This window comes from Chelonia mydas, chromosome 4 (assembly GCF_015237465.2).
Source record: "Chelonia mydas isolate rCheMyd1 chromosome 4, rCheMyd1.pri.v2, whole genome shotgun sequence".
Classification (NCBI taxonomy): domain Eukaryota; kingdom Metazoa; phylum Chordata; order Testudines; family Cheloniidae; genus Chelonia; species Chelonia mydas.
The window spans coordinates 16,205,655-16,219,962 of NC_057852.1; the positions used below are offsets into that span (position 1 = coordinate 16,205,655).

General features: G+C 46.3%; 1 protein-coding gene across 3 annotated transcripts in view; it reads left to right on the forward strand.

Annotated features, from left to right (window-relative positions):
• Nucleotides 1-14,308, forward strand: part of FRAS1 (Fraser extracellular matrix complex subunit 1) — a 299,172-nt gene that overhangs the window by 247,424 nt on the left and 37,440 nt on the right. For 2 of the 3 annotated variants that reach the window (XM_043544852.1, XM_037896738.2), the window contains exons 48-54: nucleotides 559-683; nucleotides 1,113-1,253; nucleotides 2,314-2,541; nucleotides 4,778-4,891; nucleotides 6,194-6,344; nucleotides 9,266-9,425; nucleotides 12,599-12,761. In XM_043544852.1, the coding sequence (XP_043400787.1) occupies nucleotides 559-683; nucleotides 1,113-1,253; nucleotides 2,314-2,541; nucleotides 4,778-4,891; nucleotides 6,194-6,344; nucleotides 9,266-9,425; nucleotides 12,599-12,761 (1,082 nt within the window). The other variant, XM_043544853.1, reaches the window with a different exon arrangement.

Genomic DNA, 14,308 nt, shown 5'->3' on the forward strand with positions numbered 1-14,308 from the left:
CGTCCATAACACAGCCACCACATGTGCAAGGCTGTTCCTCTTTTCCTGCAGCTCCTCCACTTTTGAAAATTTTATCCTGGATCTTTTCTTATGCCAAATAAAGCTGTGAGAACCTTTTGCCCATGTTCAACAAAACCTCTTTGGGTTGTTGTCTGAGAGATAATAGAACTGTGGGATTTACTGTTCCTCATAGACTGATTCCCCACAGATACTCTGCATGACCATGCCCCGGTCAGTCTGCTGAGAATGTGACTCAGCTTCATATAATCTCATCCTTTAGGATGGGAGAACAGCACAGCTGGGGTTTGCAGGAGCACTCACCATTGGCCTAACTCTGCTTCCATTGAAGTCAGCAGTAAAACTCCCATTAGCTTCAGTGCGAGCAGAGTTAGGCCAGCTGTGAGTGCTTGTGAAAGACCCACCCTATGTTCCTTCCACTTGTGCGCTGGAGCTATGTATGTGACACGTTTCTGTCCTTCCTAGAGGTTGTTTTGGGTTCCCTGCTCTTTTTACTTTTCATCATTTTTCTTGTACATTTTTCCTATCATTTTGGTCCAGGCACAAGGATTAACTCATTCAGCCAGGCAGACCTGGCCTCGCGCAGCATCCAGTACATCCACACCAGTGAGGCGGAGAAGCATGCTGATGCGTTCACCTTCTCCGTCTCTGATGGAGTGAATGAGGTAGGTCTGAGCACGTGGTTCTCTGAGTTGATGCAGACGGTTGATTCCGGACTGATCGACGTGCTGGGAGTAAATTCCCCTGATGTCATATGGGAGACATAGTTACACCAAAAAAATTAAATGAAACAAGCTTTGCCTCCTGAGCTTCTAATTTAGCATTGGCGTGTACTCTTGCTAGTCATACGGACGGAGGTCAGATGTGTCACCGAGGGAACACATTTAGTGTATGAGGTGGAGCGGGGTAGTGGCAGGGGGGTAGCAGAGTGACAGAGATCAGGCCAGCTGAAGAAACCATCACACAAACACACAGTCTGCAGCATTACCTATGAGCTGTCCCCATTGGCTCTTCATAACGTTGTTGCTTCAATTCAGACATATCCTGAGTAGAATGTATTTGTCAGAAAAGGTCTGTTTTTCTTTCTTTCCCAGGTCAGTCAGACATTTGACATCACCATAAACCCAGTAGATGACTCCTTGCCAGTGGTGCAGAGCCCTGGGATGCGGGTGCAGGAAGGGGTGAGAAAAACCATCACGGAGTTTGAGCTGAAAGCCACAGATGCCGACACAGAGGTAAGGCACGCATCACTTCCATATCCTCTCTCCCCTGTGCTGTTGCACAGCAGCGTTTTAATCAGAGGGATTCAGACTAATGTCTTTCCTCCCAACACATACTCTGTGTGACCACAGGGGCTAGACAGCTTCAAACAAACAGCTGGGAGGAGGGTAGGTCTGTGTGAGAAATGATGTCTGAATAAAGCAAAGTCTTGGCTCGAGAAATGTCATACTTCATTTCTTGTGTCTCCCTTCTATGTGTAGCAAAGAAAAACCATCATTGGTCTAGGACCTAAACCCCACCCCTATCTCCTCTATAAACCTTGTGGGCTCTATCCCTTTTCAGCTCAGCTTAGCTTGGCACAGTTGAAGGGGATAGATGCAAGTCACCTTTCTTCATTCCCTTCTCCTGGGTCTCACTAGGAGCTAAGCAAGCCCAGGGCACAAGTTAAAGCAGCCACAGGGCTGCTGTAACTGACATGGCCTAGACTTGTAATGCTGAAGCATTTCTACGAGGGGGCTGTAGAGCTGGCTCTGATGACTTCGCTTAAAACAGAGAAGTCCCCAGCTGCCTCATCTGGGCACAATGGGAACTTATGCTGGGCCAAGCACCCAGCTTCTGAGTGTGTCTTTCCTTAACCTGAGCCGTGGGACCATGTCCCGTGGACATGACAACAGTCTTTCACTGACAGAATAAGCAACTTGCACTTTCCTGTGAAAAGAATGAGCGTGTTTGTATGCTACGACTGCATGAAATATGGGGACAGCATATCAGACTAGGTGAACCTATGGTCCGATCTAGCCCGACTGACTCTCTGTGACCACTGTTGATGTCCTCCTGGAGACAGTGACATTGGGAAAGGGGGTTGGCTCAGTGGGGCCAGCATGCTGAACTGGCTCAGTGCGCAGTGGCTCTTCTCTACTTCTTTGAACTCTTGTCCCTGGAAAGAAGATGGGTGAAAAGTTAAAACCCAGTCATATCCCTCTCCAGCTCTGTTGACCCAAGTAACCCACCACTCCCACAAGGAAATTTTACCAGCTTTGCAACCTTCCCCACCAACCCCCTTCCTTTGGACAGGCGGAATCGGTTACATTCACCATCATGCAGCCTCCTCGACACGGTCTGATTGAACGCACCAGCAACGGGCAGCACTATCGCCAGACGGCCACCTTCACTATGGACGACATCTACCAGAACCGGGTCTGCTACAGCCACGACGGCAGCAACTCCCTGAAGGATCGCTTCACCTTCACGGTGTCTGATGGGACCAATCCCTTTTTCATTGCAGAGGATGGAGGGAAGGAGGTAAGGGAGGATGGAGGGGTGGGGAGAAAGAGATTTCCGAGAAGTGATGTAAACCTCCCTGAACATGTCCAGTGGCACTTGGCTGTTGCATTTTATACCTTTGGGGCCGGATCCTCAGCGAGTGTAAACTGGCAGAGCTCCATGACCTTAGTGTGGTTTGACGGCTGGTGTTCCACCATGTCCTTGTGTGCTCGTGGAGTGCTTTGACTGTATGTGTGGGTGTGCTAGCTGGTGTGTGCTTCATGATTTTAAAGTGTGTTTTGTGCCCAAGTGTGTGTATGCACGCGCCCATGCGCTGACGTTATGCAGATTGTTGAGTTCAGTGGAGCGATGTGAATTTACAGTCGCTGAGGATCTGACCCCAAAAGTTTAAAAAAAAAAAAAAAAAAAAAAAAAGCACTGAAATCCACGGAGCTACATCGATTTGAGCTGGCTGAGGATCGACCATTTATCCCGACGCAGTTCTAGATCTCTTGCAGCATCGTGTGGAGTAGTAGCCTTGTGCTTTGCCCAGTGGTACATTTCAGTGTAATCTTAAATCATCTAGTCCAGGGGTGGCCAACCCGTGGCTCCGGAGCCACATGCGGCTCTTCGGAAGTTAATATGCGGCTCCTTGTACAGACCGACTCCAGGGCTGGAGCTACAGACGCCACCTTTCCAATGTGCCGGGGGGTGCTCACGGCTCAGCCCCTGGCTCTGCCACAGGCCATGCCCCCACTCCACCCCCCCCCCCCGAGCCTTCCGTGCCCTTGCTCCTCCCACTCCTCCCCCCCCCCCCCCCCCACACCACAAAACAGCTGATCCTGCACACCTCAAAACAGCTGATCAGAAGGTGTGGGGAGCAGGGGAGGCGCTGATTGGCGGGGCTGCTGGTGGACGGGAGATTCTGGCAGTGGTGGGGGCACTCATGTTGGGGCTGCTGACGTATTACTGCGGCTCTTTGGCAGTGTACATTGGTAAATTCTGGCTCCTTTTCAGGCTCAGGTTGGCCACCCCTGATCTAGTCCATTCAAATGGCTGAGACAAGAGAGGAAAAATTCTTTGCATCTTCACTAATGTAAAGAAACAGTGCTACTGACTGCAAAGTGCGGCAGTGCTATAGACAGCCAGCATCACGTTGAATAGCAGCAAATATTGTCTGCCATTGCAGTATCGGCAGCGGGTATTCTTCGGTTAATTATGTGCTGGCTCACCTGTCTCAGGGTGGTGAGGCTTTCTTGGCTCTTCAGCCTTTCGGAGCAGGTAGAAGCTCTCAGAAGACCAGAAATCCTTCTGAATTATTGAAATCAATAGAGCTATTGTAAGTTACACCAGCTGAGGATCTGGCCCATGATATTTCAATGCTGAGAGTGCACAGCAAGTGGAGGGGTTATTGCAGATTCGGAGTGAGAGGAGAGTTGTTCGAGTGAAAAATGGAAAGTGTATTTTTAAAGAATGGAAACAAAACATCCCTGAACAGACAGCGCTGTGAAATCGCAATGCAGCACAATTTAGCTTTGCCACTGCGAGAGAAAGGCATTAAATCCCAGAGGCTGAAACCAGGGAGTATTAATTTAATAAGCACCCTCTTTTGTTGGTTATTCTTTTCCCACTTCTTCTGCCTAGCAGATATTTGGGATAAAAAGACCCAAATCATCCCTGAAGCTGTAAGTCTCTGAAACATACATTCCAAATGCATTTTCAATGTATGTTTGTGAGCGTTTCAGGGAACATTTCACAAAGGTTTTTTTATTAACTGGTTTCAACATCTGTTGATAATCATCAAAATAAGGGTAACAGCAGGGCAAATTATTTATATTACAGTAATAGGCCCCAAATGAGAACAGGACCTCGTGCTTGGCAGTGCATAGTAAGACACAGACGCTGCCCTGAAGAATTTACAATCTAAATAGATAAGACAGTCAGATAGGAGTAACAGACAGGAGCTCTTTGGGGTGAGATTTTCAGTAGCCTCAGCATGGGTCTACCTCTGTTTCCCTTGAAAACAATAGGAGTTTTTTCATTGACTTCAGTGGGAGAAAGAGTTTTTGAAAATATTGCCCCCCCCACCCCGCCCCTGTGTTTGGTTTGATTAATCATGTAAACTCTTCAAGGCATGGACCACACCCCCTTCCGTGAAACATCTGGAACGCGCCCGTAGTGATAGATCAATAAATAACACCTCCGGCCGTTTAATGTTAAGCAATGATGTGTATGAGGCGTAAATGGCCACTTCTGTGTCGGGACTCTTGCTTAGATTGTGACAGCAGCGCCCCAGCGGTTCAAAGTGGACATTCTCCCTGTGGATGATGGGACTCCCAGAATTGTCACCAACTTGGGCCTGCAGTGGCTGGAGTACATGGATGGCAAGGTAACAGCTTGTGTTCAGCTTTGCTAAAACCAGCCTGATTATGTTCCTGAAAGAAGGGAAAGAGGGAGGGGAGCAACAGGCAGAAGAAAATCCAGAATGTCTCATCACTTCTCTTTCAGTGATGGGAGTAACAAAAACCCAAGTACCCTCCTTGGTCTAGGGAAATGCGTTATAACGACGGAGGGCACATTGGAATCAATGTACTGTGGCGGGAGGGGATGAGGTAAAGGTACCTCATAGAGATACTGCCATGGAGGGGCTAAACCCATCTCCTCAGAAATCTCCCCAGACAGCCAGCACTCTGTAATGTGGAAGGATAGCTATACGGATGTTTTCCACTGGAGTACAGACAGCACCAGGAGGCTGATTGTCTGCAGGCATGACATTGACAGAGCAAAATTGGATGAACTTAGTAGAAGTTCCAGGAAGATTCCTTTTACTCGCGGACTGCATGATGACTGGAAGTATCCCTTTTTTGTGTGGTGGTGTGCCAGCAATGGCTGAAACTGTCTTCCCTGATGGGCCTTAAAAGGAATGATTCCAATATGTTTCTCAATGCAGGGATTCCTTCCCCCCATTAACTTTTGTTTGTTTTTGCTGAATTCCAAATAGGATAGCAGGGACAGACACACCTGACAGTATTTTGAGGAGTCAGTGTAAGTTGTAAAGAAATACTCCAAATTATTCACAGCAAAATAGGTGCACACATTATTAAGAGAAGGCTATTTCAACTCCACATGCCTGACTTATTAAAAAGCATTGTGCAGGCATCAAAGAGTTTTATTGCCACAATTTTCCATTCATGTTGTTTTCTCTTAAGGAAACATAGAACAAGTAGAGCTGGACTGAGACACACACGTGACAGGGCAATGAAAGAGGGTTAGCACCTGTTCACTAAAGCTGTGCAAAATGTTCTGAATGGAACCCAAAACTCAGGCCATTCTCAAAGCTTCAAGCATGCCTGAGCCGAGTTTCAACCAGCTGTGTTGAGAGGTTGTTTTCATGTAAAACTTAGAGGTTTGTCATTGATTCAAGACCAGACCAGACCATACTTGGCCATTTTGCACAAATTTCCCTTTGTTCAAACCACAAACTCATATCAGACCTTAATCCGAATCTGAATCCTTTGCTTAAGGCACTAACAGGACTCCTCCATCCCTGTCTATCCTAGGCTACTCTTTGCATGTCCTCGGTATTGTTAAGTCCCAGAGGTTTTCCCTGTCTGAGTAACATTCAACAAATCAATTCTTTCAGACAGCATCTCAGGAATTGTGTAACCTCTTTGGTGTGGCTTTAATCCAGGCAACAAATCTGATCACCAAGAAGGAACTGTTGACTATGGACCCTGACACAGAGGACAAACAGCTGATCTATGAGATAACAACTGGACCCAAACATGGTCACGTGGAGAGCAAGCTGAAACCGGGGACAGCTGTGACTACATTTACACAAGGTAGGGTAGCAGGACTGCAGTTTACTGACCTCCTCTTTACTTCCTTCCATTCCTCTTCACTATGGCAAAATAGCTCATGTATGAAAGAAACACAGACAGACCGATTCTGATGTGTAACATCCCTGATTTCAATGGAGTTATTGATTTACACCAGTGCCAGGAGAGTAGAATAAGGAAGGTCCTTCTTTCCTGTGTCAGAAGGTTGCAGGGGGGTTATTAAAAAAAACCAAACAACCCAAACTTTGATTTTTCTCTCAGTTAAATAAATCAGATGTTTCCCGTGGAGATGATCTTGAATCCAGATCCCAGTCATCTCAGCGTTCAGGGCTGTGCGGAGCTGATGGTTTGATTAGGGCCAGTCATAGATTTTGCACCTGGATCTGAACATCGCCAAAGTCTGGGTGTGTTTGAATGTAAGGATTTGGGTTGTGCTCACCCATGCTTTCTAACGTATTTGAAAAAGTATTTTATCCATCTCGAAGTATTTTGTTTTATGGCTGGATTTTTTAAAAAAGATTTCCAAGCTTTTTCAGCACTGATGGCAGAGGCTTGCTGTTTTAAAGAGCTGCACTGTGCAAATAATTTCCCCCAGCAGTTTTTTATAGATTAAGAGAGAGAAAATGTTTGGGATACAGTTTGCGGTACTTGTTGAAGAGCTAAAAATGCGTTCTGAAGGTCTCGTTTCTGGTCTTTCTTGTCTTGTCTTATGAAAAATGTTACCCTAGCTGGATAATGTGCTCCTGACTCTTCTGATCACCTTCTGCAAGACAGTCGTGTAGACACACATAATTGTTACAATTGCTAATTAGGGCTTGATAGTGCTACTGGGTAAAATTTCTCATTTACAAAATAGGTTTAGGCACTTGGGAGCCTAAACCTCCTGGAAAATAAGGTTTGAAAATGGGACGTAGACTCCTAATTGACTTGGGTGCTTTTGAAAATTTTACCCTTGTCTTATTTGGCCAGGGGAAAACTAGCCTTTTCAGGGCTGTGGTGACTTGCAAGGTGGAAGCAGGGAAGTAATTTGAATCTCAAAGTGCCTTCTCTGGGTGCTCCATTTAGAAACATGGCTTTACACTTCCCCTTAGTCAGGATGAGCATAAACCCTCCTGTGACATTACACCCCATATTCTTCATAGAAATATGTTTGATATGAATATGGCATAACTGAGATATACTTTATGCAAGATGGCTCATGTAAGATACCATTGGAAAGGTTATGATTTACTGAATGCGATTATCCAATTTGTATGCATGTATCATTTCTGTATCTGGAGTTAGGAATATTGATTATGTAACAATTACAACTGTGTGTATGTACTTGGGAAAATGCCCACCAGACAGTAAGCAATCAGACCTAATGGGCCATTAGAAAAAGACAATGAGTCTTTGAAGACTGGATCTCCCATCTGCCTGGAGTTCCTTCCTGTGGACATTGCAAATAAGCCTGGTTTCATAGTTGCATTGACACTGCAAGGTCAGGTGCTAAGATCACCTGATACAAAATACCACCTTGGACACTGCTGGTTCTTTTCCTCTGTAGAGGAATGGAGATCAAACAAAGGTTTCCTGCCTTAGGTAAATCCCTTTTAAGGCTGGGGAGGGGGTTAATCTGGACTCTCCTCCATTGCCTACCCAAGAAGAAGGATGACTGAAAGTTCCTGAAGGGACAAAGGAACTAACCTGAGGGGAAAGGCAGGGGTGAGTCCAGACTGAGGCAGGGATCAAGTCTGTGAGAAGAAATAACTGGAACTCTAAGCTACAGAAACTCTGCAACTTGCCTAAAATAACATTTAGGGTGAGAAATTACAGTTTCTTTAAGATCTTAAGCTTAGCATGCATGTTTTTGTTTTATTTGCTCAGTAATCTGCTTTGTTCTGTTTGCTATCCCTTACAATCACTTAAAATATGCCTTTTGTAGTGAACAAGTTTGTTTTGCTTATTATTAAACCCAGTTTGTGCAATTTCTAATGCGGGGCGGGGGGGGAGTTGTCATATCTCTCTTCGCATTGAGGGAGAGGGCGAATTTTTATGAGCTTGCACTGTGTAGATCTTTCTATACAGTGTAAGACAATTTACCTTTGGGTCTGCACTCCAAGGGAGGTGGACACCTTAGTGCTGGGGTCTTCCCAGAGCTGATCTCAGTGTCTGTGTCTTTCTGCAGCTGGGTGTGGCCCTGCCTGTGTGTGTGCTAGAGGAGGCTTAAGAGCCTGGCTCAGCAAGATGGGGTAAAGGGGCGCCCAGGCTGGCGGTACAGGCAGGCTCAGTGGTATCCCAGTACATCAGGTGGCACCTTAAAGGAGGGCAACCTGTCATACCTCCATCTAGCCCTTCACGTTTCTATTACAGTAAAACACAGAGATGTCAGTCAAGAGCAAGGCCCCATTTTGCTAGGCGCTGGGCAAACACAGTCAAGGTTTCTGTCTATCGCTTCTCCTCAGAACTCCCCAGCCAAGTCTGTCTTATCTTGCGTAAAGTAAATCCAGGCTAATACAAAGGAAGAGACCCAATATTATTTTATGGGTAGAGTTCAAGGAGTCAGTTTAATGCTATGGCAAAGCTCAGACGCTACTGCAGCTATATAGCGGTCTTAAAGGGACACACCAAAATACAGACCAGGGGATTTAATTAAATTCTTCTTAAGCAAATTTGTATTAAAATAGTTCCAGTCAAATTTAGTTAAAAAAAAATCCTACCAAAAAAAATCCTTTTTTTTTAAGTTGTGGAAGAAAAGATTAGATCAGTTTTTTGAGAGAGCGAGAGAGATGCAGCATAATTTCGGATGGCTCTTGGACTGGTGTGAATGACAAATAACTGTTAAAGCCATTAGAGTTGCACCAGTGTCAAACTTGTGATCAGAATCAGGCCCATAGAGATGTATGAATGCCTGGATTGACTCACTGAGAGTCTCTTCCCGACAGAGGATGTGAACCTGGGACTGATTCGGTACGTGTTGCTGGAAGAGAAGATTCAGGAAACCATGGATAGCTTTCAGTTTCTAGTGAAAGACAGCAAGCCCAGCGTTGTCAGTGACAATGTCTTCCATATCCAGTGGTCTCTCATCAGTTTTAAATACACCAGGTAAGCTACCCTATGGGTTACAGCACTCATCTGACATACAGGTCCTTATTCAGAGGTGAGGTGGGTGGGGTGGAAGTTAAGTTACACATCAGTAAGTAGTTGGTGTAACTAATATGCTGAGGTGGCTACAAGGAGGTAGAAGATAGACTCACTTCAGATTTTGGCCCTCGGTTTTCATGCCGCAGTGCTGGGAAGTGGCATGGGCCTAGCATATGAGAATAATCCCATAGGGATAGATCATCATCATTTATGAGTATATCTCAGTAGCACCCAGCATAGAATCATAGAATCATAGAATATCAGGGTTGGAAGGGACCTCAGAAGGTCATCTAGTCCAACCCCCTGCTCAAAGCAGGACCAATCCCCAATCAAATCATCCCAGCCAAGGCTTTGTCAAGCCTGACCTTAAAAACTTCCAAGGAAGGAGATTCTACCACCTCCCTAGGTAACGCATTCCAGTGTTTCACCACCCTCCTAGTGAAAAAGTTTTTCCTAATATCCAACCTAAACCTCCCCCACTGCAACTTGAGACCATTACTCCTTGTCCTGTCCTCTTCTACCACTGAGAATAGTCTAGAACCATCCTCTCTGGAACCACCTCTCAGGTAGTTGAAAGCAGCTATGAAATCCCCCCTCATTCTTCTCTTCTGCAGACTAAACAATCCCAGTTCCCTCAGCCTCTCCTCATAAGTCATGTGTTCCAGACCCCTAATCATTTTTGTTGCCCTTCGCTGGACTCTCTCCAATTTATCCACATCCTTCTTGTAGTGTGGGGCCCAAAACTGGACACAGTACTCCAGATGAGGCCTCACCAATGTCGAATAGAGGGGAACGATCACGTCCCTCGATCTGCTCGCTATGCCCCTACTTATACATCCCAAAATGCCATTGGCCTTCTTGGCAACAAGGGCACACTGCTGACTCATATCCAGCTTCTCGTCCACTGTAACCCCTAGGTCCTTTTCCGCAGAACTGCTGCCTAGCCATTCGGTCCCTAGTCTGTAGCTGTGCATTGGGTTCTTCCGTCCTAAGTGCAGGACCCTGCACTTATCCTTATTGAACCGCATCAGGTTTCTTTTGGCCCAATCCTCCAATTTGTCTAGGTCCCTCTGTATCCTATCCCTGCCCTCCAGCGTATCTACCACTCCTCCCAGTTTAGTATCATCTGCAAATTTGCTGAGAGTGCAATCCACACCATCCTCCAGATCATTTATGAAGATATTGAACAAAACCGGCCCCAGGACCGACCCCTGGGGCACTCCACTTGACACCAACTGCCAGCTAGACATGGAGCCATTGATCAGTACCCGTTGAGCCCGACAATCTAGCCAACTTTCTACCCACCTTATAGTGCATTCATCCAGCCCATACTTCTTTAACTTGCTGACAAGAATACTGTGGGAGACCATGTCAAAAGCTTTGCTAAAGTCAAGAAACAATACATCCACTGCTTTCCCTTCATCCACAGAATCAGTAATCTCATTATAGAAGGCTATTAGATTAGTCAGGCATGACCTACCCTTGGTGAATCCATGCTGACTGTTCCTGATCACTTTCCTCTCGTGTAAGTGCTTCAGGATTGATTCCTTGAGGACCTGCTCCATGATTTTTCCGGGGACTGAGGTGAGGCTGACTGGCCTGTAGTTCCCAGGATCCTCCTTCTTCCCTTTTTTAAAGATTGGCACTACATTAGCCTTTTTCCAGTCATCTGGGACTTCCCCCGTTCGCCACGAGTTTTCAAAGATAATGGCCAATGGCTCTGCAATCACATCCGCCAATTCCTTTAGCACTCTCGGATGCAACTCGTCCGGCCCCATAGACTTGTGCACGTCCAGCTTTTCTAAATAGTCCCTAACCACCTCTTTCTCCACAGAGGGCTGGCCATCTACTCCCCATGTTGCGATGCCCAGCGCAGCAGTCTGGGAGCTGTCCTTGTTAGTGAAGACAGAGGCAAAAAAAGCATTGAGCACATTAGCTTTTTCCACATCCTCTGTCACTAGGTTGCCTCCCTCATTCAGTAAGGGGCCCACACTTTCCTTGGCTTTCTTCTTGTTGCCAACATACCTGAAGAAACCCTTCTTATTCCTCTTGACATCTCTTGCTAGCTGCAGCTCCAGGTGCGATTTGGCCCTCCTGATTTCATTCCTACATGCCCGAGCAATATTTTTATACTTTTCCCTGGTCATATGTCCAACCTTCCACTTCGTGTAAGCTTCTTTTTTATGTTTAAGATCCGCTAGGATTTCACCGTTAAGCCAAGCTGGTCGCCTGCCATGTTTACTATTCTTTCGACTCATCGGGATGGTTTGTCCCTGTAACCTCAACAGGGATTCCTTGAAATACAGCCAACTCTCCTGGACTCCTTTCCCCTTCATGTTAGTCCCCCAGGGGATCCTACCCACCCGCTCCCTGAGGGAGTTGAAGTCTGCTTTCCTGAAGGCCAGGGTCCGTATCCTGCTGCTTACCTTCGGACCCAGTCAGGTCCGAAGCCCTGTGGTGCTACACATGAGTAAAGGTCAGTCCCAAGTGATGATTCAGTCTTACAATGAAGCCAAATAGAACCCAGTAGTTTCAGCTGAGAAATCACTATGAGTGTGTATGGAGAGAGCATAATAATACCCAGCTCTTACTCAGCGCTTTTCATCAGTAGAACTCAAAGTGCCTTACAAAGGAGGGCAATGTCATTAGCCCCAGTTTACAGATGGGGAAACTGCAGCACAGAGATGAAGTGACTTGCCCAAGGTAACCCACAGGCCAGTGGCAGAGCCAGAAAGAGATCTCCCGAGTCCCAATCCAGTAGCCTAATCACTAGGACACACTGCCTATGCATGACAGTGTGGAGTATAGCGTTTATCTGCCTGAGTTTGGGATGACTGCAGATCCAACGTGTTACCTTTGTGATCGTGGGAGTAGCACCCATATATCTAAGATTAAAGTTTGCCTCCTTATGTTTGTCAGACCCTTACTGTATCTCCAGATCTCACCTCCCTGGAGGCATGAATTAGACTGGATTTGGGCTTGCTTAGTATCACTAAAAACATACAAGGCTCCTGGTCTGTTCCATTCCGGTTCTTATACCACGTTCATCACCGTAGTACCTACCTGAGCACCCAGTTGTGCATTAAGTGACGTGCCTAACATATCTCCCGTGTTTGTGTTGTGTACGTTCCCAGCTACAATGTCAGTGAGAAGGCTGGCTCTGTCAGCGTAACGGTGAAGAGAATCGGTAACCTCAATCAATATGCCATTGTCCTGTGCCGCACGGAGCAGGGAACTGCCACCTCCAGCATCAGTTCAAAGCCAGGACAGCAGGACTACGTAGAGTATGCAGGCCAGGTGGGTTGGGAAATTCTAGCTGGAAGGACTGTATACCCCCAGAAATAGCCCTATGGAAACCTGATACAGTGAATCAGACAGCGTGTTTTTTATTTGCTTGTACCTGATCTGTGTTCCCGTAAGGATGTCTGGACTCTGCTGTTTCATCCTTTTACCTTAGCTGTTATAGCCCTGCTTCACATGTCTGAGACATGTGGGGGAGAAGAAGGAAGTGGCAGAGTTCAACATCTCACCATAGAATAAGCACATGCATTGCACTGTATAACTTTAGAAGGACACTGCCCACGTGGGCGGGGTGGTAAATAATGAGGAGGACAGGCTGCACTGCAACAAAATGCATTTTAATGCAGCCATATGTAAGGTTGTGTATTTTTTCTTCCTAGATGTAGGTCACACCTATAGAAAGGGGGACTGTATCCTGGAAAGCAGCAACTGAAGAAGACTTTGGGGTCTGTGAAGGGGTTGGCTCACTGCTGGCGCCTCCTCGTGGTCGGGCATGGTGTGGCAACTCATTCCTGATTGGGGTCTGCAGCCAATGGCTGCTCTGCCTCTCGGGTGCCTTGCCTCTTCGTGTGACATGGCTCTCCATCCAGGTCACTTCTGGGGTAGTCCATAAACAAAAACAAGGGGAATTAACACGCACAAACTAAGTTAATGGGAGAGAGGGAGGAACACCTCTACCTCAGGCTGCATCAGGATCAGGCCCTCCCTTCCCTTAGGCAGGGACCTTCAGGCAGTTGTTGTCAGGGAAGCTCCTGCCTTCTCTTATTTATCCTCAGGAGCTGAGGGTTGAAGGTCTGTTCTTGTCCGTGCACAGCCCACGAATGAGCTGTTCTGCTCCAGCCCCTACGTGCCTTTGCAGGTGTGGCGGGGTTGGGCTGGCTGAGCCCGGAGCAGCTCCTTAACCCCTTGTTGTCCAGTGTGGGGTATGTCTACCCCATCACAGGGTCATAGTGAACATACAACTCGGACATGAGCTCCCGGTGCAATGCTGTGGCAAAAAGGGCTAAAGCAATCCTTGGATATATTAACTGGGGAATAGTGAGAGGAGTTAGGGGAGCTGATTTTGCCTCTGTATATCGCACTGGTGAGACCAGGACTGGTATGCAGGAGGTCAGATTAGATGCTCTAATGGTCCCTTCTCATCTTCAGATCTTTGACTCTAGTGTTGAATGTCAAATTCCTTCATTTAAATTTGTTTTTAAAATGTCAGTTTGAGTCCCCTCTGACATCAGGTTGCCAGCAGTGGACTTGCTCCTGATTTTCAGGCCTAAGTTGGCGTTAGCTATTACTTACTAATTTAATAGAAATATATTTATGACTTTAAGAAAAAAAAATCTGGGAAACCAGTTTTTTGAAATTCAAGTAATTCTCTGCCGTGTTGTCATCCTAAACAACTTCAACTTTCAGTTAGCACATCAGAGCCAAAAACTGAAAGTGATCAGTCAGTTTTCATCATCTAAGCTTCATGGAATTAAAAAAAAAACCCACCTTAGTAAAATAAGTGGTAAAAACATGAAGTAGACTTTTAGATGACTTCAGTTTTA